Below are 26,717 nucleotides of genomic sequence, written 5' to 3' on the forward strand. Positions count from 1 at the left end.
GAACAGCCCCACTGATCCCCCAGGGAACAGCCCCACTGATCCCTCAGGGAACAGCCTCACTGATCCCCCAGGGAACAGCCCCACTGATCTCCCAGAGAACAGCCCCACGGATCCCCCAGAGAACAGCCCCACTGATCCCTCAGGGAACAGCCCCACTGATCCCCCACCCCACTGTCTTGCAGCACATCCCGATGCCGGTGCTGTATGGGGTGTTCCTGCACATGGGGGTGACAGCACTGAACAGCATCCAGGTGAGAGAGGGCTGCAGTGGGAGGGGGTGCTGCTGGGGAGGAGGGGGTTTGCTCAGCAACAGCTGCTACTGCATAGCAGAACCTGGATTTTAGCTCTCTGTGGTGTACAGCCTGGTATGGAGCTGTCACACACAGGAACAAGGAGGAAAAGGGACCTTTTTCGAGCAAAGGAAAGGGAAAAGGAGGGCTTTGGGATGCTGAGAAGCAGGAGGAACTTGTGCACTGATGGATCAGGTGGTTTGGGAGAAGTGGGACCAGTGGATAACACAGAATTAATCTCAAAGCCCCAGGGACTTCCTCACCTGGGAGCTGCAGGCACAAATGGGACATGATAGTCCTTTGGTTCTGGTATTGCTGCCCATGTGCCAGTTCTGTTCTTCCAAGAAACCAATGGAGAGGGGAAAAATCCCTGTTCCAGAATTATCTACAGCGCTTTTTCCTCTAAATAGTACCGTTTCCTTGCAATTACCCTGCTCTAGATGACAGGCTGGGAAACTCCCACCCTCCCTCTGCTTGGGAAACCCAGAGCTGTGCTCTGGAGGAGGCTGCAGAAGTTTCCTGTGAATTGAGAGGGACCAAGGGGTGTTATCTCTCCATTAACCCTATAAAGGCAGCTAAGAGTCCTTTCTAGAGGTCTGCCTGGAAAGCGCTCCCCTGGCCTGGGGTGACAGTGGCACCAAGACCCCTGGTCTTGCAGACAAACTCACTGGCCCAGGCATCAGCTGGGGGTCAGCACAGGGGAGGGCAGGAGGGCTGAAGTGCAGAAATGATGGTGAAACCCCATCCTGCTGGCCCTGCTCTCAACAGGGAGATGGGTGAGAGCTGCCCAGCAGCTGGACAGGTGTGACCCACCTGCCACCCTCTCGCTACAGCTCATGGACCGTGTGCGGCTGCTCCTGATGCCAGCCAAGCACCAGCCAGACCTGGCCTACCTCCGCCACGTGCCCCTGCGCCGCGTGCACCTTTTCACCATCATCCAGCTGCTCTGCCTGGCCCTGCTCTGGCTTCTCAAGTCCACCGTGGCCGCTATTATTTTCCCAGTGATGGTATGACACCCCTTGGCACTGCTTTGCTGCCGGCCTGGGTGCTGCCCACCCCGGCCCCGGCATTAACCTTTGGGAGGGGACATGAGCGCTGGCGGGTGGTGCCTGGGGGTGCTTTGCCACCCTGGTCTGGGCCCGCGGGGCTGTCACCAGAGGCTGAATGTCACTGCTGGGCAAGTTTGGTCCCCTAAGGCCAGTTGGGTGACAGGCCACCACCCTGGCACCTCCTGGGGTGACAGAGGGATGTGGCAGAGAGATGCTGCCCGTCCCCCGGCCCCAGCGCTGCTGACCCGCGCCTGCCCGGCCGCAGCTGCTGGCGCTGGTGGGGATCCGGAAGGGGCTGGAGCGCATCTTCTCCCGGCACGACCTGAGCTGGCTGGACGGGCCCCTGCCCGGGCCGGGGGCGGCGGGGACACACCCCCGGGAGCGGCCGGAGCAGGGGAGCAGAGCCGAGGAGGTCGGTGCTGTCCTGGAATCCTCCCTCAGTCACAGCCGCCCCGGGGCCGCTGGCGCGGGGGCGCCCGGGGTGGGCTCGGTGCCAGCCCCGAAAGCTCTGCTCCCCCCACAGTGCGAGCCGATGCACCGCCCGGGACCGCAGATCAACCTCTCCGTGAACTAGGCCGGGCGGGGGCCGGGCGGGGGCCGGGGCTGTGCGGAGCCCCCGCCCGGCCCGGGGGTCGCAAGGCCCGAGACCCCCGGAGGGGCCCGCGACCCCCGGGCCACGTGGCCGTGCGGTGACGTCACAGTGGGCGTGACCGCAGGAGCGGTGAGCCAGGGCGCCCAGCCTATGGCGGCCCGCACCCAGGAAGGGGCGGGGCCAGAGGGAGGCGCGCCCTTGAGTTTGATTGGCAGCTTCACAACCCAATCACCGCTCGGAACAGGCGGGCGTGTGACGGCGTCTCGCGCTGACGGAGCCCTTCAGAGGGGTTCGAAGGGGAGGCGGGCCCAGGGCATGTAGGAGCCAATCGGGAGACGCCAGACGCCTTGCGTTGTGAGCGATGTACCTTTCGACCAATGAAAACCGTGATTCCTACATGCAGTTTGATCGACAGCTCGCTTGCCCCATCGACGCCCGCAGCTCCGCCAAGGCACATGATTGATGTGTCGGAGAACCAATCATAGCTCGGAAAGTTCAGGAAGCGAGGCCGGGCGAGCGGGGCGGGGCGGCGCGCTCTTACCGCCTCGGCGTGCGCTCTCAGGGCAGCATGCTGGGAGCGCGTGACGCGCCCCTGAGTGGCAGGCGCCGCGGCCAATAGCGCTCCGCTCTCGCCCGAGCGCGCCCAATAGGCGTGCGCGGAGCGGCGGGGGGGGCGGCGCGGCGGCCGCGGCCGGGTAGGGTGTGAGAAGTTAGTGGCGCTGCCGCGGTGCCGTGAGGGGACGGAGACGGCCGGGCCCGGACCAGCGCGATGCTCACGGACGGCACCGCCGCCGCCGCCGCCGACGAGGAGATCGACTCGGTCGCGCCCCGCGCGCCGCCCGCCGCTGCCGAGGCGCCCGCCGCGGCCGGGCCCTCCCCGCTGGGCCTGCGGGCCGTGCGCCTCTTCGGAGAGGCCGGGCCCGGCGGGCCGGGAGGCCCCGGCGCGCCCGCGGCCGGTGAGGCCGCCCTCGACTTCAAGCTGGCGGCCGCCGTGCTGCGGAGCGGGGGCGGCGGCGGCTCCGGCAGCGACGAGGACGAGGTGTCCGAGGTGAGCGATCCTGGCCCGCCCTCCTTTCCCTCCGCCGCTTCCTGACAGGCCCGGCCGGGGCCCGCCCGCCCTCCCGCTCGCCGCGCCGGCCGCGCCGCACCGCAGCCGCTCGTCCCGGGCCTCCCGCCGCCATGGGCGGGTCCCGGCGGCCCCGCACGGCAGCGCGGCCCGGGGCCCGGGAGGAGGCAGCGAGCGCGGGGGTCTCGCCCCGCCGCGCCTCCCGGCGGCCCCGGGGAAGGGCCTGGGGCGGCCGGGCCCTCTGCGCTCCGCGGCCGCCGAGAGGGGTGAGGATGTGTCCTGACCTCAAGGAGCCGCTTCCACCTGGGAGCAGGTTTGGAGGGGGAGGCGAGATCCTGCTCGACTCGACGGAGAACAAAGTGAAGCCGTCAGTCCCACTATTGCCGCCCTGGACGCGGGGTTCCCAGACACGGATAAATTCCTGTAGATATAGCTATACACACACGCTTTTATGCAATAGTAATATTTCTTACCCAACAAAATGGAAGAGAGTAGTGGAGGTGTCTTTCTTTGATCTTCCAAACCTGCGGAGAGGTTTAAAGGGAGGGTGTGGAGGAGGGACAGGGGCCTTATCCCAACCCAAATGGAGCGTTGTTGGACCTGTTAACTGGCATTTAATGCTGCTTTATGTAGCCTAGGGAGAAAAGGTAAATGAAGGCTTTTATCTGTCACTGCCGCACCAAAGGGTGAATCTTCATTCCTTAGTACTCTTTTAGTAGAAGGTGGGATCACAGCTGGATCACAGACTTTACATTGTTTTAGTGGAAAGCAGGAGTGAGTGGCTACTTACTGCTTGCAAGCTTTTTGCAGTTATTTTGGGCTTCTGTAGGAGAAAGAAAATAGCCAAGGTGATACATACCATTTTTAACTTGGTGGCCAAGCAAGTGTACCTCAGGATGTGTCCTTTTTCCTTCTTTGAGAAGAAAGGAGGGGAGCCTGCACTCATCCTTCTGTGGCTACATTTTTTGCCTTCTATTGATGGCCATATTTTGTCCAGCCCTCCATATTTTGAAACCTGAACCAGATCTTATCTGAATAAAAAAAGTGATTAAACTGATGCAGATCCACATTTACATTTTGCTCATGACCACCTAAGCTACATTAGAAGTGGTGCCAACAGCAGGACGTTTAACTAAACTCCAAGTCTAATGATCAGGCAGATGAGCACTTGTATGTGACCATTCCTTGTGTGATTGGTGTTCTGGACATCCATGTTCAATCCCATATAGATTTAGGTGTTCCACTACATACCTTTGGGAGAGCTGGAAGACCTATCATAGATAGAGTAGGACACAAGTAATTGATGAGTGTCTACTCTCTAGGAGGTCTTTTCTGTCACATTTTAATGTATCTTTGAAGATACAAAGCAGTAGCTACAAGACCTGGAAAATAATGATAAGTGGGCTACATCAGGGTGGTGTTTGTGGCTCTTTACAAGGTGAGCAGAGTCCTACTTTGAAAGCTTATCCCTTTTGAACCCACCCCATTATTTAAGGGATGTGAAGATTGGACAGCTAGGATGTTTACTAAGCACTCTTTTGACTAATAGCAAGTATTAAGAAAGACAGCCTATTATAAATAATGTGTCTGGGAGGTTGCCATTGAGGTCAAAAAAATAAAGGTTCCCAAACAGTTCTTAAATGATTCATTTGAAAAACCTGGGGGAAAAAAAAAAAGAAAAAAAGTAAATTATTTAAAATACAGAATAGAAGAAATTAATTGGAATTGAAATATTTGAAGTTTTCCACCACATGTGGAGAGGAGGTGGGCTAATCTTTGAGTTGAAATTGCCTGGGGAGTTCTTCTGTCTTGTGTTTCTGGTTGTGGAGAGTTACCTGGGGAAGAAGCATGGGTGGAAAGAATGTGCCTAAGCTGGGCTGCATGGCTGTGAGCACCAGGGGAGAATTTTTTTAAAATTTTCTTTTTCTTTGGCTTTTTTTTTTTTCCTGAGAACTAAGGAAGCACCTGTTGTCAGTGGTGGGTGTTTCTCTTTGGTTTTTTTGTTTTGTTTTCTTTTTTGAGCAAAGAAAAGGCAGTTAAGGTCCAGGGATGGAACAGTGCAATTCTTGAACAGCACTGCTTTGAGAAGCTAGTCAGTCACTGTTTGGACTGTGGTCTTGTGCCATGAGTCACTGATTTTGGGTGTATGCCTTCAGCTATTACCAGTGGGTGGAATTAGTGAGAACTAAAAGGGAGAATTAAAAATGAAAAAAAAAAAAAGTGAGTTTTTGCCATGCTGCCTTGATCTGTTCTCTCTACTTTTGAAGCCATAAAAATAGTGGTATAATATTCTGTAGGCTCTGCTGTGTGTCCACAGTGGTATTTTGGTTTTTTTATCCTTGTATTAGTTTGAGTTTAATATACTAAAATAATTGGACTGATCAAAATGGCAAATCAGTTAGAAAAGAAAACCATCAGGGGAGTGCAGAACAGCAAGTGTAATGAAGTATTTATCTAGAGAATGAAAAGAGCAATATATTTTAACCTAGCCTTTCTGAAAATATATTGCATTTCTTAGATCAGACATCCAAGTACTTTACAGTGGAGAGTACTGTCCCCATTTTACAGGTGAAGAGGGTGTGCCCTATTTATCCTGGCTTGCAGAACTGGGAGAAAATCAAAGCTTTCTGGTTTCCTAGCTCAGTGCCTGCCTATGGTAGTGACCAGGCTCTTGGTTAGGAAACCAAGGACTAAAGTGAATCCTGTACAGATGAGTTGTATTAGGTCCACAAGGTGAAATTTGAATGCAGCTGTGCAGAATATTTTCTAGAATTACCAGTTAAAATTATCACATGCAAATAGAAACAATTGCAAGCTGAAGCATGTCTTTGGGCATGGAGGGATGAGGCCAGGAGGTTTGTGCTATTCCTGTGGAAAACTGCTGTGATTCTCCTGGGTGCTCAGAGAAACTTCCACCGCTGGCTGCAGCCTGAGAAATGAGGTGGTTTTGACCTCAGTGCAAATAGTTGCTTAGTTGCCTTCTAAGCTTGATCAGGGTGTGAACACAACCTGCAACTTGTTTAGAGTGAGATTTTTGGTGTGACTTTAAATGTATTATTACCACTCTTTGTGAATTTTGCTGGCACTTACAGTGGTGCCAAAGGCACAAGCATTAAACAGCCTCCTCCAACCTGGCTGTGAGGCCTGTAGGTCAAGGTGAAGGTGTGCTGATTAGTGCATGTCCATGGGGTCTTTGGAGGCCACAGAGAGTACAGGTCCTCATCAGAAACCCTCCCAGCAGCAAAGTGTGGCAGGCAGGAGTTGAAGCAGGTGATGAATGTGGCTGTGTTAGTGCTTGGGGACGGTGTGTTTGCTGAGCTGTTGTAAATCAAGTAGCAGAAGCTGGCGTTGCCGACACAAGTACCAGATCTGGGAGCTTGGTTCAGTAAGTGGCTTTTGGCATTGAGTGTACAAATGTAGCAAATCTCTCATATTTTGTTATTCAGGGGTTTGGAGGCCTTCAGTGACAACTGGAGCTCACCCAGCCCTTGGCTATGGAGTCAGCTCAGCTCTCGGCTTCCCTCTCCTGAGCTGCCTCCACCAGCTCGCCTTACTTAAGCCTGTACCTATTGCATAAGCCTCTGGGGATATTTACATAAAGCATAATTAAAAATCAGACATAACATACCTCCTACAAGGAGTAGGATGAGTAGTTGAATGGCATGCACTCCAGAGCAGTTCAGTACCTGGAGATTTTGTCTGGGGTCCCCCTCCCCTCAAACTGAGGTCTTTTAATTTTTAAACTGGGTTTGAAACTCAAAGTAAATACATAGTTTGTTTCAAATTAGCAGTGTTGTCTGTTAAAGTCATTGCTGCATTGTTGAACCTTCCTAACATGGATCTGCTTTGTAAATGGTGTGCACAATGCATCTTTTGACTTCTGAGGTTAATGCAATACTCATTCATTGTATTAGAAACAATGTAAATAGCAGCATTTTATTTACCATAAGGAATAGAAATTCAAAAAGTGGATGCAAATTCAGGTAGATAGTATTAAACAGAAAAGCCTTTTCTCTGAAAAATGTAGGTTTCAGTTTAGCAGTTGATATTTTTCTTTTGACAAGCTCTTTCAAAGTTGAAAGATGGAAGAAAATGTAAAATTTTTATCCAGGAATTATTCACTGATTAGAAAACATCAAGTGATAACATGTTCAGATTTCCAAAAGTACTGAGATGACTCTTCAAGATGCAGAGAGCTGGTTAGTAGGGTGTTCATTTAATTCCCAGTCTGATTAGGCATCTAACTTCCAGAAAAATCCTGGTAGGTATCTCAGTAACTTTGCAAATCTGGCCTGTGGTAACCAGAACAAGCAGTGTAGCTATGGTTAATCCTATTCAATAACATTTTACAGTGAACTGATTCCTAAGGTTTCTTGCAGAACTTGGGTCTCCCTTTAGTTCAGCTTGACCCAGTTGAATACATGACCTAAAATAAATGTCAGCAACTGTTTTCTAATGATAGGTGTAGAAAGTAAAGATGTGAAATACTACTGTATAATTACATAAATATGCATTGCAATCCCTTGGTAAGGAGAGATTTGCCAAATTTAGCAGAACATCTATATTTAGGTACAAATTTGCACATAGGTTTCACCAGTCAACTAGTCACAGTCTGGTGGGGGGTGGTGGGAAGGGTTTGTTTGAGCATTAATGCTGAATCATGAGTTCTTATGTTCTGATTTAAATTGGGGCTACCCAGCTGCTCCCCCATGGCCTTGATATTGGGCAGCTCTTCTGTCTCCTTTCCTGCCTTGGAGGATGCTAAAATCCAGCTGGATGGTGCCATGGGGACATTGTCCTCTGCTCAGGGCTCAAGCCATGCCTGCAACATTCACTTGACAGAAGGGTCAGTGTGGGGGGAAGGGGAATACACAGGCTCTCCTTTTTCTGTGCACACGTGTGGCCTGGCCTTTAAAACTGGGAGCAGCTCCAGAACTGAATTGGGGTGTTTGCTGGAGCCCACAGCTGGAGCTCAGACCCTGCAGGTGAGGAGGCTGCAGGCCTTCAACCTTAGGAATTTTGAGTTCTTGCAAAATATATGAAGATTCCTTTAAAGTATTAAGCTGTTATTGGGGAATAAAAGCGATTCTTGGATTTAAAACAGAGACAAGTCTTGACTTAAATGGAAGAAGAAACCTTATGTTTCTTTCCCACTGAAAACTTCATGAAGCAAGAAAAATAACTCCTGCATCTTGTTTGAGGTCTCTTTGTGGCACTGTTTAAGTGAAGCTCTGAAGCCTCACTCATAAAATGCTTTCACATTTGTCTCCTGCAGATGCTTTCTTCCCTTCCCATGGGCAGCAGCCCATGAGCCATGCAAACACCAACTAAAGGCCTCGTGTAAACCCTATCTTCCTAGTGGGAATGGCCTTCTGCTGGAATGGGATACTGTAAGCAAACCTCAGAAATCAGTGATTTGTACGAGTACTTAGGTAAATTTAGGGGGTTTTTGAATAGTGCCTGGTTTCAGAGGTTATCTCAAATAGAACCTTTCTGGCTGATACCTCATATGACCTTGGGCTATGATAAACTAAACATTACTTTAACTTTGCAATGATACAGATACTTCTTTTTTGTAGCAACAGACTGCAGTAACAAGGTTGCAACCTTTATGTTATAAATCCTCTGCCTCTGACAAAATGGGGTACAGGTGAATTAATATTTGGATTTCAGGGTTAATTTAGTTACGATTATATGCTATAGCTCTAAATACACAGATATATATTGTAATAGAATACAGAGGGTTTGTTTTTGTTTTTTTTTCCCTCAACAAGTAGTTCTCCCTTTTTGTTGTGAAAGTGCAGAGGTTTTATTTTGCATATTTTTGGAGGAAAGCTGAGCAAGTGGAATTTATGGAAATACATCCTATTATAGGTTAGCATCTTCTTTTTACTCCAGCAACTCATTACTTAAAATCTTTTTTCTTACATAATGCTGATTATTTGAAAATTTTATAAAATACTAGAAAATTTTCTCAGTTTTTGTAGTGTTGCAAATCTTCTCAAGAAGTAGAATAGAAAAAGATAGAAACCACTTATTATGATAAAATATAAATAAAAGAATTGTTTCTATGCTGGATCCTGTTACTTCTTTCCTGCTTTTTGTGAGATGAGACCCCTTACTAACTTTGGTCCTTTGCTTTCTAGAGGGAGTTGAGATTTTTTTAAAAATTATTTTCCTCTTTAGCTCTTCCAAAGCATCCCAGAACATGTAGGAAAAATGCTGGAGACTGAGGGGGGTTACTCACAGTTGAATTCTGATGATGTGTTTGCCCAAATGCTGGTGGTAGCTGGGAAGAGATGAGTGTGGCTGGCCCTTCTGGCCAGGAGAGCTTTTCAAAGATGCTTTCCTGCCTACCCATCCTGCAGGAAGAAAATACTCCCTAATAAATAAATAAAAAAAAGAGGATATTGTGGACACTGAGCCAGCAGAAAGTTATCTTATGTGTTTTTAACATTTCATGTTTCAGCATTAGGTTTTAGCTAGGTCCCTAAGTTATTCTTCCTTGCCTTCAATAAAACATAGGGATTACTAATTAACTAAGATTTTCTTCTAGGAAAATCTCTAAATGTGTTGAACTTTTCCCTTTCCAAAACCATGAATTAAACTAAGAGTGTCACAGGGCAAGGTAGGTAGTAAGTCAGTCATATTTCAAACCAAGAGGGAAGGGGATATCAGCATTTGGGTCTGAAAGATCTGCCCCCAAACTGTGATCCTTGGGCATGGTGAATTCTGAGCACCACCTTTTTTTAGAGTATGTGTTCCTCCACAGCCTGAAAGGGAGCCAGAGGGAAAGAGAGTCTCACCCAGATGTTTGGCATATAGGATTTCTTAGGATAAATCCAACAGCTTAGATAAATGCCTTTCTTTTAATTGTTTTAATGAAAGCGTTACATTTTTAAGCCTTGTAGTGCTAAATCTTGAAATTTCAGAGGATCATAGCTAGGGCTGTCTGATAGTTTCTTTGAAATGACTAAGTGATGGCTCAGGAGCTGCGTTGGGGTTTCTGCTACTTTAGCAGTAGGACAGCATGCACAGACCTGTTTATCCAGGCCTTGAAAAGAATAGCTGCCACTAGCTTGTGCTCTGAGAGGGCTAGAAAGCCCAGGATGATTTTTAGTTTGCTATAAGCCTGTAGATAACTTAATTAGTCACTTTAAATGTTGATATTCCTCTGTCTGAAATGTATAGGTTGGCCTGGCAATAGATTATTGAATTAGTATTGTATTCAAGATCCACTTGTATGATTTTTTTTCTATTTAGGCATTGGCCCCTTGGATTGAAAAGATATTTTAAAAGGTCATTTCCAAGAAGGTGGCTTAGAATGCTTCCCATCTTGGTTGGGTGTGAGCTTTTACATCAGCAAACAAATGCATCTATTTTGTCTTAAAAGTTGCCTTCACTTTGTTTTAATGCCTGGGATTTAATACTTGAGTAAGGACACCATCCTGAAAGCCCTGGCTAAATTGATGCAGCCATTCTGTTTTATATTCTAATAAATCAAATACTGAATGACACCTGCTGTTTCTTGGTTCAAGGTGAGGAAAGAAGAGGGGCTCTTTCTGTGGGAATATTAGGTATAAAAAAACCAGATGAGGAGGGAATCCCAGAGCACGTGGGGAAGATGGAGCATTGAAAACATGATTTAGAGTGAACCGAGATAGAATCTGTGAAAATGATGAGTTCTTAGTGCAAGTGGTGCTTATTTTAGTCAAGTTTCCTGGTCTTCATTCAAAGGTTTTCTTTGGTATAAAGTATGTGTCAAGAACTGGCACTAGTAAAGCTACTGGGATTGATGTGAATTTTGAATAAGCTTCAGTTGTCAGTTCCAGTTCTGTAGATGACAGCTCCTTGCTGCAAAAGATTGTTTTGTACGTGGGGAAAATACAGTGATAATTATTTTTGTTTATCAGACATTGAATATGTGATAGCTACAGGCTGGTTTTAACAGCTCTTTGGGTTTTTTCAGTAGTCACTGAGATGAGTAAATCTTTTCTGCTAAACAGAGAAACTTTGTAACATTGCCAGTTTCTTGTACCAAGAGGAGTCAACCTGTGTGTTCTGCCTTAATTCTGTGAGAGTTAACAGGGTGCAATCATGTTGCTTATTGTTGTGAAACAGTGTTTTAATAAAAAGAAATTGTAGTGTTCTTGCTTCTGGAAGATCTATAGATCAGACAGCTCTTTCCAGAGGCATGATAGGATGTAGTTTGGAGTATTCAGAACTACTTAAAAGGCATAGTGTCAGTTGGCTGCTTAAGAGAGAAATCAGGTAAGTGATAAAATTGACATGAACCATTTGACAGCTGCTTGTCCAGGAATGTCTGCTTATGGTTCACTATGAGTACAAGAAAGTTGAAAACCAGGACCAGCAATCTCTGGAAAGGAAGAGTAGTATAAAAGATGAATTCTAATTTATTATTTTATCTGCATGTTTCAAATAATGGCTGTAATTTTGAGAACTGACTGGTGACTTGGGGTGCCAGTGAGACCCTGTGGTGAAATAGCCATAAAGGTGTCAGTCCTTGCTGTCTCTCCCATCAGTTTAGTCAGCTCATGTGGTAACACATCCAGAACATTGCATTTTGTGTGTGGATGTTGGCCTCATGACCCACGCTGTGTGTGTGAGGGCCTTTCCTTTCCTGCAGCAACAAATCGTGAAGTTGTGTCCACCTGTATTTACACTGTATCTATAGCAGCGTCTGCAACATGAACCTGTGTTCTGAAACGAGCTCATGGCAGCCCAGATCCTATAGCTGCTTCTTTCATTAGCTGGTAATTGCTTAATATCTATGGGAAAAAAAGGCTGTCCTTTAGATAATCCTGCCTTCAGTCAGTCAGCTTCCTATTGCAATCAGAGCTAAACAGATTTGCACCTCTTCTCTCCCCAGCTCCCAATCTAATGCCCTGCCTGCAGAGCTGCTGCTGCTGCAGGTGACAGCTCCACTTAAAGGTGGAGTCATGATCAGGTTTATGGCCTCACAGGAGCTGAGATGATCTAATGCTTTTCTGTTTCCAGGAGAATGATTTTCCAGTCAGACCTCTTTGTAAGTCCATGAAATTCAGTAAAGTGGTAGAAAATTATTTGTTTCCTCCCCCGAGTTTTCTCCCTTTTTGATGTTAAAACAACCTGTGAAAGTGTCTGACAGCTGCCTGAGTTGTCACAAGGTGAGCAGTGACTGGAAATGATGCTGCAGGTACTTTATTCTCCCCACTGAGGTGGTGATGTCCCCGAGCACCCTGTACCCCCCATGCTGGCAGGATACTGTGTAATCACAGCATCCATAGTGCTGGGCAATACTCTCTTGGTGATTCACAGGTCATGGTGGCTGCTGTCTTCTTGGGCTGAAACTTTTGGTTTTTAATGGAAGAAACTGTTTTCAGAAATTACAGCTCAAGCCAAACAGAGTGGGTATGGTTTTATATAATTAATTTTGTCTGAATTGGTGTCCCCACTAAATCTATGTTGTTTCTAGGTACTGACTCTAGAGTGCTTCCCTGAAATGTTTATTTTCTTTCTTTAGCTTTGAAGTGCCAATAAAGGACACTGTCCTTAGACCCTGCTGAAAGGTTTTGTGAAAATACCCACATTAGTGTGTGTTTTTAACTCGTCCTTTACTCCTTCTCTTGAAATGGACATGGTTGTGCAGGAAGGCACCTTAAGCAGGTGCAAAAATGTTTGGTTGGGCTGGCAAGGTAAGAGTGTTGAAAAGTGCATTTTCTGGTAAATCAAAACCAGGCCTTGTGGTGGTGGTAAGTCCACACCAAGGGGGTAGTGCTGCACTTACTCGTGGCAGGGAGCATCTAAGAGTGTCACTTCAGGGACAAAGTCATTCACTTTACTTTCTCCTTGGAATAATTATTTTTAATGATTTTAATCGCTGACATCCTTTATATGTGGAATTTCAAGGGGTTTGATGTCAAATTTGAAATACAAACTAATTTTCAGTCTTAGTGCTATGTCCTGTCACTGTTCCCCAAAATTTTTAGAGCAGGATTGCAAGTGTTAATTCAATATTGGCACTCAGTTTAATTAAGGACATGACAACATGAACTGTTAGAGGTCTGGTTTATCAGAAAAAAACACAAGAACTTTCTGGTGTGATCCTAATACAGCATTGCACATGTTTTTAATTATGGCATGAAAATGTCCAAATGGAGTTATAGAAGTAATTAGGAAGGGTTTCCTAGCACAAAAGAGAAACTCAGGCAGTCATTTATTTGCATTAAAAATAGAAGTTTAGGAGTCCCAGTCAAGAGCTGGGGTCCTCATTATTTGTAAACACAAACAGAGCAATGAGTATTGTTACCCCCAAGTATTGTTCATAGTTCAAGTGGTTCCCGGAAAATACAAGTTCAAGGAAATAATTTAACAGCACCTTTCTCTTTCCTATCTATACTTTTTGGAAAGGCAGTCTTCCCAGGAGCACTAGTGTGGCACAAATGGAAGGAGAAGGTAGAGGGAGCTGTCTCTGCTGCTGCCCTTGCCTGCAGGAGGAGGAGAGAAGGGTGCTCTTCTGCTACCCAGGAAGCTTTTCCATTCTCTGTAGCCTGTCAGGAGCAGGCTATTTGTGAGCAGGTCCAGGCTATTCTGGGAAAAGTACTTTGCAGTAGTGCAACATAAGGAAGATCAGTTTAGATTTAATATTAGAAATGTGTTGTAACCCTGCACGTCATTGTCCATCTCACCAGAATTACCAGCGTTAGTGGTGATGTTGGTGCCTGCAAAGTCCCTCTGCATCCCCCTGACCTGCAGTAAACTCAGTCCTGGTGTTAACAGATAAACACTGATGGAGCTGCTCTGGAGGGAGGAACCAGGGGTGTAACTGGATCTGCAGAGCTGGGAGGCTGCTGCAGTCCTGGCAGAACTTCAGGCAAGGTCCATCCTTGCTGTGGAAGAGCACGAGACACACGGTGTGGTGAAGCCCTGCCCCCGAGTCCCGTGCAGCTCCTTGGCTTTTGGCTGGGAAGGTGAAATTGTTTTGGCAGTTAGAATAATATCTTGAGTCCATGTGTTCCTAATGAGCCTTCCCAAGTAAGATGCTTATTAACTGCCCAAAGCAGCTCGCAAAATAATCCAAAAATAGCACAGTGACTGGTTACTCTATCACTTTGCTGCAGATCTGATTAGGATAGAGCAGAGTGCCTAAATTTTGCCACATGAGCAGTATATTATGTCTTCCAGGAATGCTAACATGAAATATGTTTGGATTTTTTACTTGCTTGTTTTGATTTTTAGTGAAGTTTATTTTTTGTTTAAGAAGCCAGATTTGTTTGGTATATTTGGGATAGTTATTTTTTTTAAAAAAATATTATTAATATGTGATCACTATAGGTCCCTTCCATTCACAAAAGACACCTTATCAATTAGGTAACTTCTCTCTCTGCTATTAGTGATAGGATATCCAACTGTTCATTCTCCCTAACTTTGTCTTAGTGTGTGAGAAACTGCATTTACAGAAATTTCAGACATTCTGAGTTGAAAATACATTGAAGTTTATTCTGGGAGACTGGCGGTGGTGCAACTATTTTAACATTTTGCATATGAATTTCCAGTATTTTCACACTCAAGTTATATTTGTTTTGTGGGTATATTATTAAGCTCTTACTAAAAAACAAAACAAAAACTAAAAATTGATGCTCAACATGTGCAGTAATAATGGAAGAATCTGCCTTCCAGTGATACAAAACTATGATGAAAATATTGTATGTGAAGCAAGATTTTTTGTGAGGTTTTAAATGTGCAAGGTCTCTGGAAGTGTGGTTGCTGATGTAAAAAGCTGAAAGGCAGGAAGAGTTAAAAAGAGTTGTGAAAAGAGCAGACTGCACCAGTACTACCCAACTTGTATTTTTAAGTAAAAACTGTGTGTGTAATTTACTCTAATTAGTAGTGTTTGCACAATCATTGTTAAAAAGACAGCCTTGTTTAGAGGTTCCTGTAAGCAAAATGTATTCCCTCTTGGGGGGAGAGAGGTTCCTTGCATGCTGAGTATTTGTAAATGCTGAATTAACACTGATTTAGGTTCAGGAGATGGATTGTTACCTATAATATGCAGTAAATACATCCCAGTGAGCTTGGGCTGGCAGCAGTAGAGGAGAAAATGGTCCATATCTTTCCCAAGGTGTCAAAACCATAAAGTTTTAGAATTTGCAGTAGGACAGCTTCTGGCAAGTTGCTGCAAGGCTGCTGTGCTTCCCTTGGCTGAGGATTGCTTGGCTCTTCTCAAGGCTGAACCCTCAGGCTTGCCAGGAGCCACTGAGTGTTCCTGCAGTGTTTGTTGTTCTCAAGTGCAGTTGCTTCAGTGGTGGGTGACATTTTTACTCCTCTTGGTATGTCCTCAAAAGGGAGGACTGCTCTTGAATGTAGTGGTGTAGTTGACAAAGAAAAATGTCCACAATAATCTAAAAAAAAATCTTGTATCTAGTTCTCAGCTGTATGTAATGAGTGGTCATGTACACACAGTGGGAATTTCTGCCCTTCACCAGATCACACAAGCATGTTGCAATAGGAATAATATTTCCATCATATTAATGCCTTGTGTAGTCTTGTGGGAAAAAATGAAAAACCCTGACATACTCATGTAGGTAAGGGTGAATTTTCCCAGAGGTCAGTTTTGCATCAGAGCTCATGAGAGCAGGATGTCTTTAAGCTGGCTATGGACTAATCTAGAATTTGAGTTCTGCTGAGGGGGCTCTTACTGTGGGGATGCATTTTGCTGTGAGGTCTAAATAGTTCTCCTTTGTTTGTAGTACAAATGTGTATCACTGGTTTAGGTCATTAATTTTCTGTTTGTTTAATGTTCAACTCTTTCTTGCCATGACAGTTTTTTATTTTAGGACCATTGCTTGGACTAACCTAGAAATCTTGCTTCTCTGAGCACCAAATCAGAGCCTGCTGCCTTACCTTTAATATTTGTGTCTGGCTGGGATCACAAATATCCACTGAGATGTGGGCCTCATGTTTGGTGTTTCTAAAAAGTCATACTTGCACCCTGATTCCCATTATATTCCAGTGTTAGCATTTCCCTGGCACACAGGGCTGGCTTGGACACCAAGGGATAGTGTTACAGCCATTTACATATCAAAAAAGGGGAAGAAATGAAGGAACCCAAGTTGCTCTTGAATAGCAGTGCTCTGTGCTGCTCCCAGATCCTGTTAACATTGTTCACACAATGGAACACTTAATGAATTTGCAGATGGCCTGATTTGATTTTTTTTTTATTATTATTTTTTTTATTTTTTAATGTAAATTTTCCCTTTCCAGGGGAAATGAGACAGTAGTTTTCTGCTGGGGTGAGAAAAACAGGGGGAATTATTTTGGGGAAAACTGAGAAAGGAAGATGAGACTGGGGTATGAAGTGGGAGAGGGCAGCAGTGGCTGAATAACAGGAATGTCTCATTTCTACAGCAAATCTAAGGCACCAATAGTGTTGGTACAGATACCAGACAACATCTAATTAGGAAATAGTGTTTTTGTCTTAAAATATTACTGAAAATGGAGGAAATGATGTCTGAGCTTGGGAGATTCTGAAATGTATCTCTGCTCTCATTAGAGTGTGAGTCAGGTATCCTCCTTGTTTACTCTGGCAAGCTGTCATAAAACTGCAATGTGTTATGTTGAGTAATTCCATGGATTTGTGTTTGGAGGTCACGTGGGGCACTGGTGGGACAGCATTATTGCTGCTTGGTTGGAATACCTGCCTGCTTAATCCTTCTGCAGATCTGTTCTTGTCCAAAAAGCAGAGCAGACTGGGGTAATGCTGAGTGCCAGCTTGGAAACAGATGTTTTGGTGTTGAGTTTTGGTCAACTCTTGTGTTCTTCCTCAAAGCAAACAAAATACCTCTACCTCTTCAAATTACTTTTAAAAGAGAAATGAAAGGCATCTCTAAAACATTCCTGGCACTCAGATAGGTCCAGCTGAACCAAAATCATTACTGGTGGCTTTCATTAATAACATGGTAGATGAGCTTCTGGTGGCAAAGATATTACAGCCTCTTGTGGCTGCCTGCTTGGGTGGTTAACTGTGCAAACATGCATAACATTTATTCAGTATTTAATCTGAGTTAACCTTCCTGTATTTAAGGTGTTTGAAATTGTATTTTTTGCAATTTTTTTTAATGCAGGGTTTTTTTTCTTTTGTGATTTTAACTACCTCTTCAGTGAGTTGACCAGATTTTTTTTGTCGTTTTGTCCTATGTTCTTGGCAGTTAAAACACAATTATGATAGTACATTTAGATTATTTTTGTGGGATTTATTTTGGGTAATATTTTAGATTTACTTTAAAGCTTCAAAAATGATAAAATTGTTTTTCTCACTTGACAAACAGGTCGAATCATTTATTTTGGACCAAGAAGATCTTGATAACCCAGTACTTAAAACCACATCGGAGTTATTCTTATCGAGTGCTGCAGAAGGTGCGGACTTGAGAACTGTGGATCCAGAAACACAAGCAAGACTAGAAGCCTTACTGGAGGCAGCAGGTACTTTCCTTGTCTAGTTCTTTTTCTGAACATGACTTGTACACAGATCTGGCAGCACATAAGTTTTGACACTTGTGAAATGTTCAGGAGTCTGGAAATTTCTCATGACAAGCAGAACATGGAAAAGAAGCTCATAACTCTTACAAGTGTTGCAAGTTGCTTGCTCCACTCTTTCTGAACATACAAAGTTAGAAAAATTAATTTGGATTAAATGTTAATTCATTGACTTGACATATGTTACCAGCAGGAGAATTAATGGGGAGAGACTAGAAGGAAGCAGACTTGCTAAAATGACTTTTTTTCCTGCTGCTTTGGTCAATATATAATTATTCATTCATTATTCTAGAAATTTACAGGTAAAATGCTTTTAAAGGTAAAATACATTTTTCTCTGTTTTAACTTTCACAAAAGCATTTTCAAATTCTGTAGTTCTGAGGTATCACTGTTGGAAAATACATATTAAACATTCCTGTTTTGGAACCAGACCTGATGAACATAGTTGCCTCTACATTTATTAGCTTAAGAGTGAAAGCTTGACTAATTCAAATCCTCCTACAATTTGTGACTGGGGTGTTTGTAATGGATTTGGAAATTGATTATTAGTTTCAAAATTCCAAGGACAGAAAGATATAAAATCCCTGCTTTGAAACAAATCCCATTTGATCATCACAGGTGTATACTCAGACTTGTAGTGTAGAAAATTGGAGATTTCAGACCTTACTTTGGAACACTTAAAGAGCTTCATAAAATAGCACTTATTTGCAGGTGTTTAGATGCTAAGCTGTGTACAGTGCTAAAAGGAGAATTTTATTCTGACAAAGCAATAGGGGCAGGGATTTGGGATTTGGGTTCTCTTTGTGTTTTGGATTTGAGAAAAACCCAACTTAGAACACAGCACAGCTTTTGTCAGCAGGAAGTTGCAGCAGCATATCTGCTGTAACTCTTGAGGACCAAAGTGTGTTTTGTGGGGAAGACAGGCTGTTCCTGGGATGCTCCATGCACAAAATGAATTTGAATAATTTAGTCCCCTTTTTAAGTGCTTTAAAAAATAAAAATCAGTTCCTTTTATGTATCTGGTGGCTGCTGTGTCCCAAAGCCTAATTCTGGCTTTACAAATTGCCAGTCAATCTGACTGGTCTTATGGAGCAGTGCTGGTGCTGCAGTGCTCACAGGGATCTCACAGTATTTGACATATCTAGGAGGTATCTTTGCTGCTTGTAACACCTGTGAGAATGCTGTCTTCAGATTTCTAAGCAGTAGTTGGGTATTTGTCCCCAGGATTGGACAATTTGTTTTTTAGCTGAGGTTTCCACGTCTTGGTTTTCCCAAGTACATGAGCAGAGTGGAAGGAATCTGGAAAGGAGAGCAAATCAAAAAAAGGCGTGCCTTTGAGGACTTCATATATCTCTCTAAAAAGACTGGACACAATTAATGCCATTTTGATGAATGTGTGAGATCAAAAGGGTGAAAATACTCTGGGGGAAGTTCTCTAGTTAAGCTGTACTTGTCTTTCCCACTGTGGATTGGAACACTAAAAATATCAGGCTAACCTAAAGAAGATGCTGTGAATCTGGTAATTCATTAATAAAAGCCATAATTTGACAGTGATTGAAAAAGAAGCTAGTGGTTTTGGGAGATGCTCTAATATCTTTGCTGGATTTATCTGCTTGATTTGGCTGAAAATACCCTTTTTAACCCTAAGTGAGCTTCTAGGCTTCCATCATGGCAGCCTACTGTTGGGCCTTTGTATTCTTTTGCAGCTTGGCAAAAGCAAGTGATTTCTTTTAGTCACAGTTCAGTCCTCAGTGTTAAGGATAGCTTGGAAAAAGTAGATGGCAGAACTATGGCTCAAACACATTTAAGGTCTTGTCTGTAGTTCCCAGGCATAACTTGGCCTTGGTTGTGATTATCCCCCTGTGATAGGCTTGATTCCACCTTACAACCTAGAGGAAAATCAATCTTGTGTTCAGTGTCTTGGATTTCTTGGGGTTTCTCACATGCCAGGTTTGTGGCTGTGTCATTAGGATTTTAATGAGTATGACTTGCAAAACTAGTTTGGCTCATTCTTCCTGAATCCTTTAATGCTCAGATCTCACATGGACATGTTGTTTATTAGTTCTGGAAGGTAAGTTCTAGCAACTGCAGCCACATGGGATATTATTCTTCAAAGTACTTGTGCAGAAGTGGTTTTCAACTATTTGTTGTGTACTGTAGGACTTGTAGGAGTTGTGTTTTGTTTGTAAGTAGCTGTCTTGATTTGAGAGCTGCTGCACAGGTGAGTGCAGAAGCCAGAGGTTATTTGAACTGCTTGAAAATGTTTTTAGAGGTTGTATTTACCCACCATGAGAGTGCTGGGTTTTTTTTCACTTGCTTGTTCGACTTGCTTATTCTTTTTCAAGGATTGTGGATATTGAAGGTGAGAACCTTAAGCCAAATTTTTAACTAGAGTGTTGTGTCTCACTCCCTCTTGGCATAGCAGCAGCTACACACTTGTACATACCCATGTCCCCACAAACACAGATTTCTTGTTTTTCTCTGAAAACCTGCCTGATTAGCTTCAGTTTAGACAACCATACTTTATTCTGTGAAAGAACGGGCACTTTATTAATGAACAACTACCTTTAAACAGCTGTCAGTGTTTGTATTATTTCACAAAAAATAGTTCTACAATCTGAAGATTAAGGCACCATTGTAAATACCAGTTGTTTCCACCTTCAGAAGCTGAAAATAAGATAAAACAGTTGAATCCTGTTGTTTGGCAAGTTTTAACCTAAACAAACCAAGTCTTGTATATCTTACTTCAGTTTAACTCCTATTAGCAAAGAAGGGATTTATAGGTAAAATAACCTATAGAATGAGAACCATCCTGCTTGGAGGATGTTTCCATTTTTCAAGCTGTAATTAGACAGATTATTGGTATTCTGAGAGTGGAGTTCTGTTCTGCACTAGAAACATTTCGCTCCGCTGTTAATTAGGCTACTGTTGATTTCTTAAAATAATATTTCAGCTCTGAAGAGTCATGATTCATGTGTGGATCTTCAGTAAGAAAGTCTATTAAATGCCCTTTTTAGGGACAGTAGTTGACAGCTGGAGATGAGAGCTCTTTGCTACTGGGAATGAGTGGTTAGAGTGCTCAGAGCTCTTGCTCTTCTCAGTGGGTTCCTTGGGGGTCCTCAACATGTGTTGGTAAAAGGTCAAAGGGGGAAATTCCAACAGGTTAAACCCATTTAATTTTCTGTTCCTGACTAGTATCAGCATCAGGAAGGGGAAATGACTAGCTTGTGTTGTGCAGTCCTCTTTCTGCAGGTTGTTTTAGAGGATAGAGAAAGGTGTTGGTTCAGGCATGTGGCCAAATAAAAATCCTGGAGCCCCATTTGGCATATTCTACACCGAAAACACAGATTTCTATAGAAAGTTGTGAAATGTCAAAATGTTAATCCCTGGAGTTAAAATACCCTTGTTGATAGTGTTTCAGCATGGCTTGGCTGAGTTTTCTGGGAAGCGACATAGAGTGTTACTGAACTGCTTTTTGACTTGAGGAAATAGCTTGGGTGCCTGTGTCCCTACCAGCAAAGATTTTAAGTGTGTTCCTTCTCAATCTGAACATTGAAACACTTTGACAATGAAGCATCAAAAAAAAAAAAAGATGCAGAAGAAAGTGGTAAAGAAACTTCAGCTGCCTTTGGAGGACGTGATGTTCCTGTTGAGTATCTACACAGGGAGGAGTTCTGTAAGCAGTGAGTTCTTCAGGACTCCCACTATTGTTTGCAAAGAGGCTTGTGAGGAAAATATTTTGAGAGAGAGAATGTTGAGCCAAAGGTTTGTTTAATGAAACATGTGAATAGTCCATCCTTATATTCAAACAGGGAGCAGAGTTATGCACATCCTTCTTTTTTGATGAAATACAGTATTAAAGGTGTCTGGAGACCCTCACAAATGATTTGGTGTTTTTGAGACTTTGAGGGATTAATTGTTGTGTAAATGGTGAAAGAGAAATCGAGTTCTAATAATGTGTCAGTTAATACCTGTGAATTTCAATAGTTCTTTCAGGCACGAGGGCCTGATACTGGTCTTTGGGAAAGCTAATAGGGTGATGGTGAGGGAATAGGTTATGTATTTTGGAACTGGGAAAGGCAAAAAGTAGAAGTGATCACTTGCTTAGCAGAAATATAGAACAGGGTTCATAATATGAATGAGCCTAGATGAAATCTACCTGCTTTAGGATAAACTGAAAGGTTAGAGCAGATTCAGCAATTGTGAAATTGAGTGCTTTCCTCTGTGTGTATTTCTGTTTCCTCACTTGCCAACCTATTGACCAAACCTCCTTTTTTTTTTTTTTCTTGTGATGTGACCAAACCCATTCATTATTCACTAACAGGGGTTACCAGGGAGTGAGCTGTGCTCTAAAAGAACAGTGCCAGAGAGGCACAGCTTGCTTTCATCCTGCATCCGAGGGAACCCTTGGAAAGTGTCAGAGACTGGGCTAGAGAAATTCTTTGATCGTGTTATTTATGATGAATAAGATTCATGTGTGGACTTGGTGTTTCTTTTCTTAGGGCTGATGAGTAACTAAGCTGTGATTTAAATGAAGGTGAGCATTAGAAACTTAATATCTGAAGGGTTGTCCAAACTCCACTTGAAACTGTAGAAGTGGGGGTCTGCAGAAAACAGATTCATGTTTGTCAATTTATTGGTTGCACCTCTGTACTTGTGGAATACAGGAAATGCATATCTAGATCTGTATTGGTGTTATGAAATAAAGAAAGAGAAGCAGGGTCTTTTTTTGGGGTGGGAATCAGGATTGCTGGCATTTGAGCAAAGATATAACTTCATTGTAAAAACGTTGCAATATCAAATTGTAAGGGCTATTAGCCTCTTTCAACATGGCCAAAATCTTACCTTAGTCCAGTTATGTGATGGATTATAAACCAAGAAAGGCTTTTCACCATAATTTGATCTCATCTAAAATACTTGGTGTTACATGGACACAGTATACCAAATAAGGGAAACAGTTTTCACTAGGACAGTCTGAATAGGCTTCATTGTAGGTGTTTCTTTAGAGATCAAAGCTGCCCTGCCATTGAAATCTTGTTAACTGGAAAGCTGCTGCCTTTTGAGATATTGGCTCATTACAATGACTTCCTCATTTTCTTTCTTCACCATCTAAAGATTCAGAGTGGGAAGGAATATATGGTAGGTGAAACATACAGATTTGTTGTGCTTTTGAGTAAGTTGGATAAACTGAATTGTGTGCATGTAATTGAATTATTAATATTATATCTCTCTGAGATTTTGCATGATTTAAATATTTTTTCTATTCTAGTAGGCTTTTAGATTAGAAAAAGTCTAGTCTAATCTGCTCTCAGTCAAATTAACTTCCATGCTTTGACAGTGTGTTAAATGTATCAGCTTCATATTTTTTAGCTGTTTTCCAGATGGATATTGCTGTGAAGAACAGTCTCATTGTCATAACACTTAAATTGCTGCCTTTAGGTATCAGATGGCTAAGTTACCTTCCCAGCTCTGAAAGCTTTACTTCTGGAGTTCTTTGGAGGAGATGATTTTAACCTTTCTTCAGAGGGGATGGGGAGTGGGAAGAGACAAGATAAAAACTTACCAATTTTATTTTGTGAAGTATAAAATTTGGCCAAGGTTCTCCTCAATCTCTCAAGTTGCCTACATATTTCTATATATCTGTGTGTGTATGTCAGAGATAGTCATAAGTAATCAGCAAGTTCTTCATGATTGTACCATAAACAATTTGTGCAATCCTCCTTTTATAAAAATTTTTTCAGTTCTGGATATAGTTTTTAATAACTTTTCCTGTATATTTTCCTTCTGCTATATTTTATCTTTCATGCAAGTTGGCTTCTTCTTTAAGATAAAACACCCCTTTCTCTCTTGTTCCAGTATGAGGAACATGTTATTGCTGGTTAAAAACATTTTCCCATTCAGTATTGTTTTCAGGATTTCTTCTTGGAGCAGCCTCTGCCAAAAGGAATGTAAGGAGAATTTGGGGGTGAGAGAAGCAGCAGTGCTTTACTGACAGAGGTGGGATGTACCCAGTGCAGAGTTTTTCACTTTGGTCCATGTCCCTGCCTCCTCTCTCAGCACATGGCTGTGGTGTGGTGCTGTCCTTGGGATGCTGGGATGGAGGGGATGGGAACTGAAGCAGTTACTGTTTTTGGAAGTTTGAGTTCACCATAATGTGACTCTTCTCCTGAACTGTGTCAGGAGAGAGTGAGGAAGGACTGAGGAGGTAGACAAGCCTCCATCTCTTGCTTGTATCTTCTGTAAAAAGAGTCTTAGTAGTTTATAAAAAAACCTCAATTACACTGCCTTGAAATCTGTTAGCTTTTCTTATTGTTATCTGCATTTGTCAGTCATGTAGTTTCCTTAGCACATGGTAAAATCAGAGTTTAGAAGTGTTCAAAAGAGAGTTTCAGTATTGGCTGGATGCTTTGGGGTGTGCAGGTGATTGGATCTGAATCAGTCTATCAGATTTCCCTTTTTGGGATTTTTTTTTTTTAATGTTCTGTAGCTTAATAGTTCTGTAGCTTAATATTCAAGTGTGGCAGTAACCAGTGCCAGCCACTTAGCTCCATACTGGACTAACTGGTAAGTCAGGTTGGTAGTCTGGATGTAGAGCCACTCCTCCTGGAGCTGATGGAAATGTCCTGGGAGGAGTCATTGCATTGGAGCAGGGCTGTTTGTTGCCAAAACAGTCTGGGTCATGCTCTGTGTCTGGGGACACCTGAGAGGAGTTGCCTGAGCTCTTGGGGTGGGCTATAACACATCTGTCTATAACACTTCTCTCAGTTTTATACTCTTATTAAATATTTGGGGTCTTTTAAAGTGTCAGAAGTAACAGATTTACTGAGTCATCAATACTTTGCAGTGTAACATGTGAATTGATTGGTTTTTTTAAAGTTGTTTACTCAACTTTGACAAAATGTTACTGTTGTATATTTAGGAAGTAATTATAAACAAGTTTCTAAGAGAACAAATGGTAATATAGTCTATGCATAGGGTAAATGATTAAGTTCTACTTATTTCTAGAAAGTCAAGCTAGTTTTCACCAGATTAATGAAAAACAAAATATGTGAAATATACTGCCACTAATCTTTCATTCTGCTTATGGAAACAAGTGGCTTTTTTTACAGTGGGGTATGAGCATCTTCATTTCCTGATAGAAATTATTTTGTGCTGTTTTACAGACCTTACTTTGAAAGCTAAGAACTTCAATCTCTAAATTTAAAATGAGCTGTAATATATTAAACATCTTGCACAAAAAGGCAGGTCATACTCTTTGTGCACATGAATTATTTAAATACTTGAAGATTCAATACATATACTAGGATATGTTAAAAATTATTGCATTGCATAAAATGATCCTGGTTGTATTCATCAGGAAAGTAGTTGGTGTGGGAGCAAAATGCACAGTGCAGTTCTTCAGGGACTTTTCCCCCTGTGTAATAAAATTTGCCTCCAAACCAAGAATTGTTAACTTGTCATTTAGGCATCACCTTTTCCTGAAATTCTGTATAGCTTCTTAACAGTTTTTCAAAAATTTGGCTGAAAAAAGTCTCAGAAGATTCAGTTTTATCTTCTTCTCTTCCTTCTCCCCAGGCAAATTCAGCTGTGCTTGTGCCATTCCTGACAGGTGGCTTTAGGAACTGGGTAGACAGACAATCTCCAGTGCTGGAGGCTCCAGAGCATGCCAAGCCCACTGCAGTCCTTGGGATGAGAAGGTTTTTTGGACTGCCAGTCCTCAGTTTTATGTACTGAAATATGTAACTCAAGGGTGAAGGGAGCACTGAGCTGCTTCCTTTGGAAGAGCTTTGTGAGGGAAGGAAGATGCAGTAAAGCAGTTAGTGGTTTTTAGTTTGTGTCTGCTTGTTTAATGCATTTATCCAAGTTCAGTGTTCCTTTTTCCAGTGCAGCCATCCATACCCCACCCTCAGTTATCTTTTTTCTTTTTTTTTGTGTTTTTTTCTAAATAATCTCTAACCTTTCTCTGCCCTTAACTCATGTTCTTTAGACTTTCATCTTATTCTCCTCTGGATTCTCTGTACGTGATCTCTGTTCTTCATAACTTTATGCCCCAAATGAGTCGTGTTACTGAAGCTGAGCTCTATTGATGCATGGAGAGAGGAGTGTTATTTCATCTGTCCTGCAAGCTGTGTTTTGTTTACACATCTCCATTTGTTGTCTGCCTTTTGCCTTTGGTTTGCAAGTTGGATTTGTCTTTAAATCTACCACTACTTTTCTGAAGAACTGTTACAAATTATTCCATGTTTGTACATTTGATTATTCCTGTGTGTGCAGTTGACTATCCCTGTGTATCTGTGTATATGTGTTTGTTTTTTTTCTGATACACATGTTTGAATATATCCTTTAAAAAAAAACTTCACAGCTCAGGATCATTATAAAGGCTAAAATTGTGTTTTTGCTTTCAAATAATTAGTTGGCTTTTGAGTAGTAAGAGGAAGACCACAGCAAGCAAGAATGTTCTAACCAACCTGTCCTGACTTCCAGCTGGTTTTGTCTAGTATTGCCAAAACCAAGGAAGCAGCATGTTTTGGAAGTCTCTAAAGTGAAAGCAGGAAGATTTACTAATGAAAGAAGAAGAAACTTGCACTATGGCTGTGCTTTTGCCTATTAGCCTTCACTTACAGCAAGAGCACCCAGTACCTAATCCTCCCCAGCTGTAGAGACACAGCAAGAGGTAGAACAACTTCATTTTAGTCTTTACACAGATTAAGAGCAAAGTCCTGGAGGAAATAGTGACAGAAGTTTGTTTGGTAGAATCTTAATTGGCTGGACTTTCCCATCCTCACTACTGGAAACAACTCCCTCCATTGGATTCGTGCTTGTTACGGTTTCTCTCTGCATTGTGCTCTGAAGAAACTCAGTAAAACTTGTTCTGTGTGGTGCTGTGACCTCTGATGGACAAAGTCTCCCATCTGAAGCACCACAGCTTCAGAGATGTGGAGCTGGGTGAAAATACATCTCTTCCCTTTTGTTTTTAAAACTGCAAGAGGATTCTGCAAAAAATAAATAGATGGGATGACTCCCCCTGGGATGTTCTTGTAGAGGGGTGTTAGCAGTAGATGGGTGTGTTCTTTCTTCAAGTTGGATCATGGTAAAATAAATTCCATATTTTCTTTCTGAAGACTATACCTGGTTTTTGGTAGTTTTTTTGGTAGTTTGGTACTCTAATCTACTGTGGCATTCTC

At 43.0% G+C, this 26,717-nt stretch overlaps 2 protein-coding genes across 16 annotated transcripts in view; both read left to right on the top strand.

The window, feature by feature from the left end:
* Positions 1-2,584, top strand: part of SLC4A9 (solute carrier family 4 member 9) — a 13,279-nt gene extending 10,695 nt beyond the window's left edge. The window contains exons 18-21 of the mRNA XM_015641780.2: positions 183-251; positions 1,124-1,297; positions 1,605-1,751; positions 1,863-2,584. Of these exons, the coding sequence (XP_015497266.1) occupies positions 183-251; positions 1,124-1,297; positions 1,605-1,751; positions 1,863-1,913 (441 nt within the window). The 3' untranslated portion in view covers positions 1,914-2,584. The remainder of the gene's footprint in view (positions 1-182; positions 252-1,123; positions 1,298-1,604; positions 1,752-1,862) is intronic.
* A 40-nt stretch (positions 2,585-2,624) lies between these two features.
* Positions 2,625-26,717, top strand: part of ANKHD1 (ankyrin repeat and KH domain containing 1) — a 99,855-nt gene continuing 75,762 nt past the window's right edge. For 14 of the 15 annotated variants that reach the window (XM_015641773.1, XM_033517763.1, XM_015641770.1 and 11 more), the window contains exons 1-2: positions 2,701-2,979; positions 17,325-17,478. In XM_015641773.1, the coding sequence (XP_015497259.1) occupies positions 2,701-2,979; positions 17,325-17,478 (433 nt within the window). Of the gene's footprint in view, positions 2,980-17,324; positions 17,479-26,717 lie in introns of all 15 variants that reach the window. The other variant, XM_015641767.3, reaches the window with a different exon arrangement.

The sequence above is a fragment of the Parus major genome, chromosome 13 (assembly GCF_001522545.3).
Source record: "Parus major isolate Abel chromosome 13, Parus_major1.1, whole genome shotgun sequence".
Classification (NCBI taxonomy): Eukaryota; Metazoa; Chordata; class Aves; order Passeriformes; family Paridae; genus Parus; species Parus major.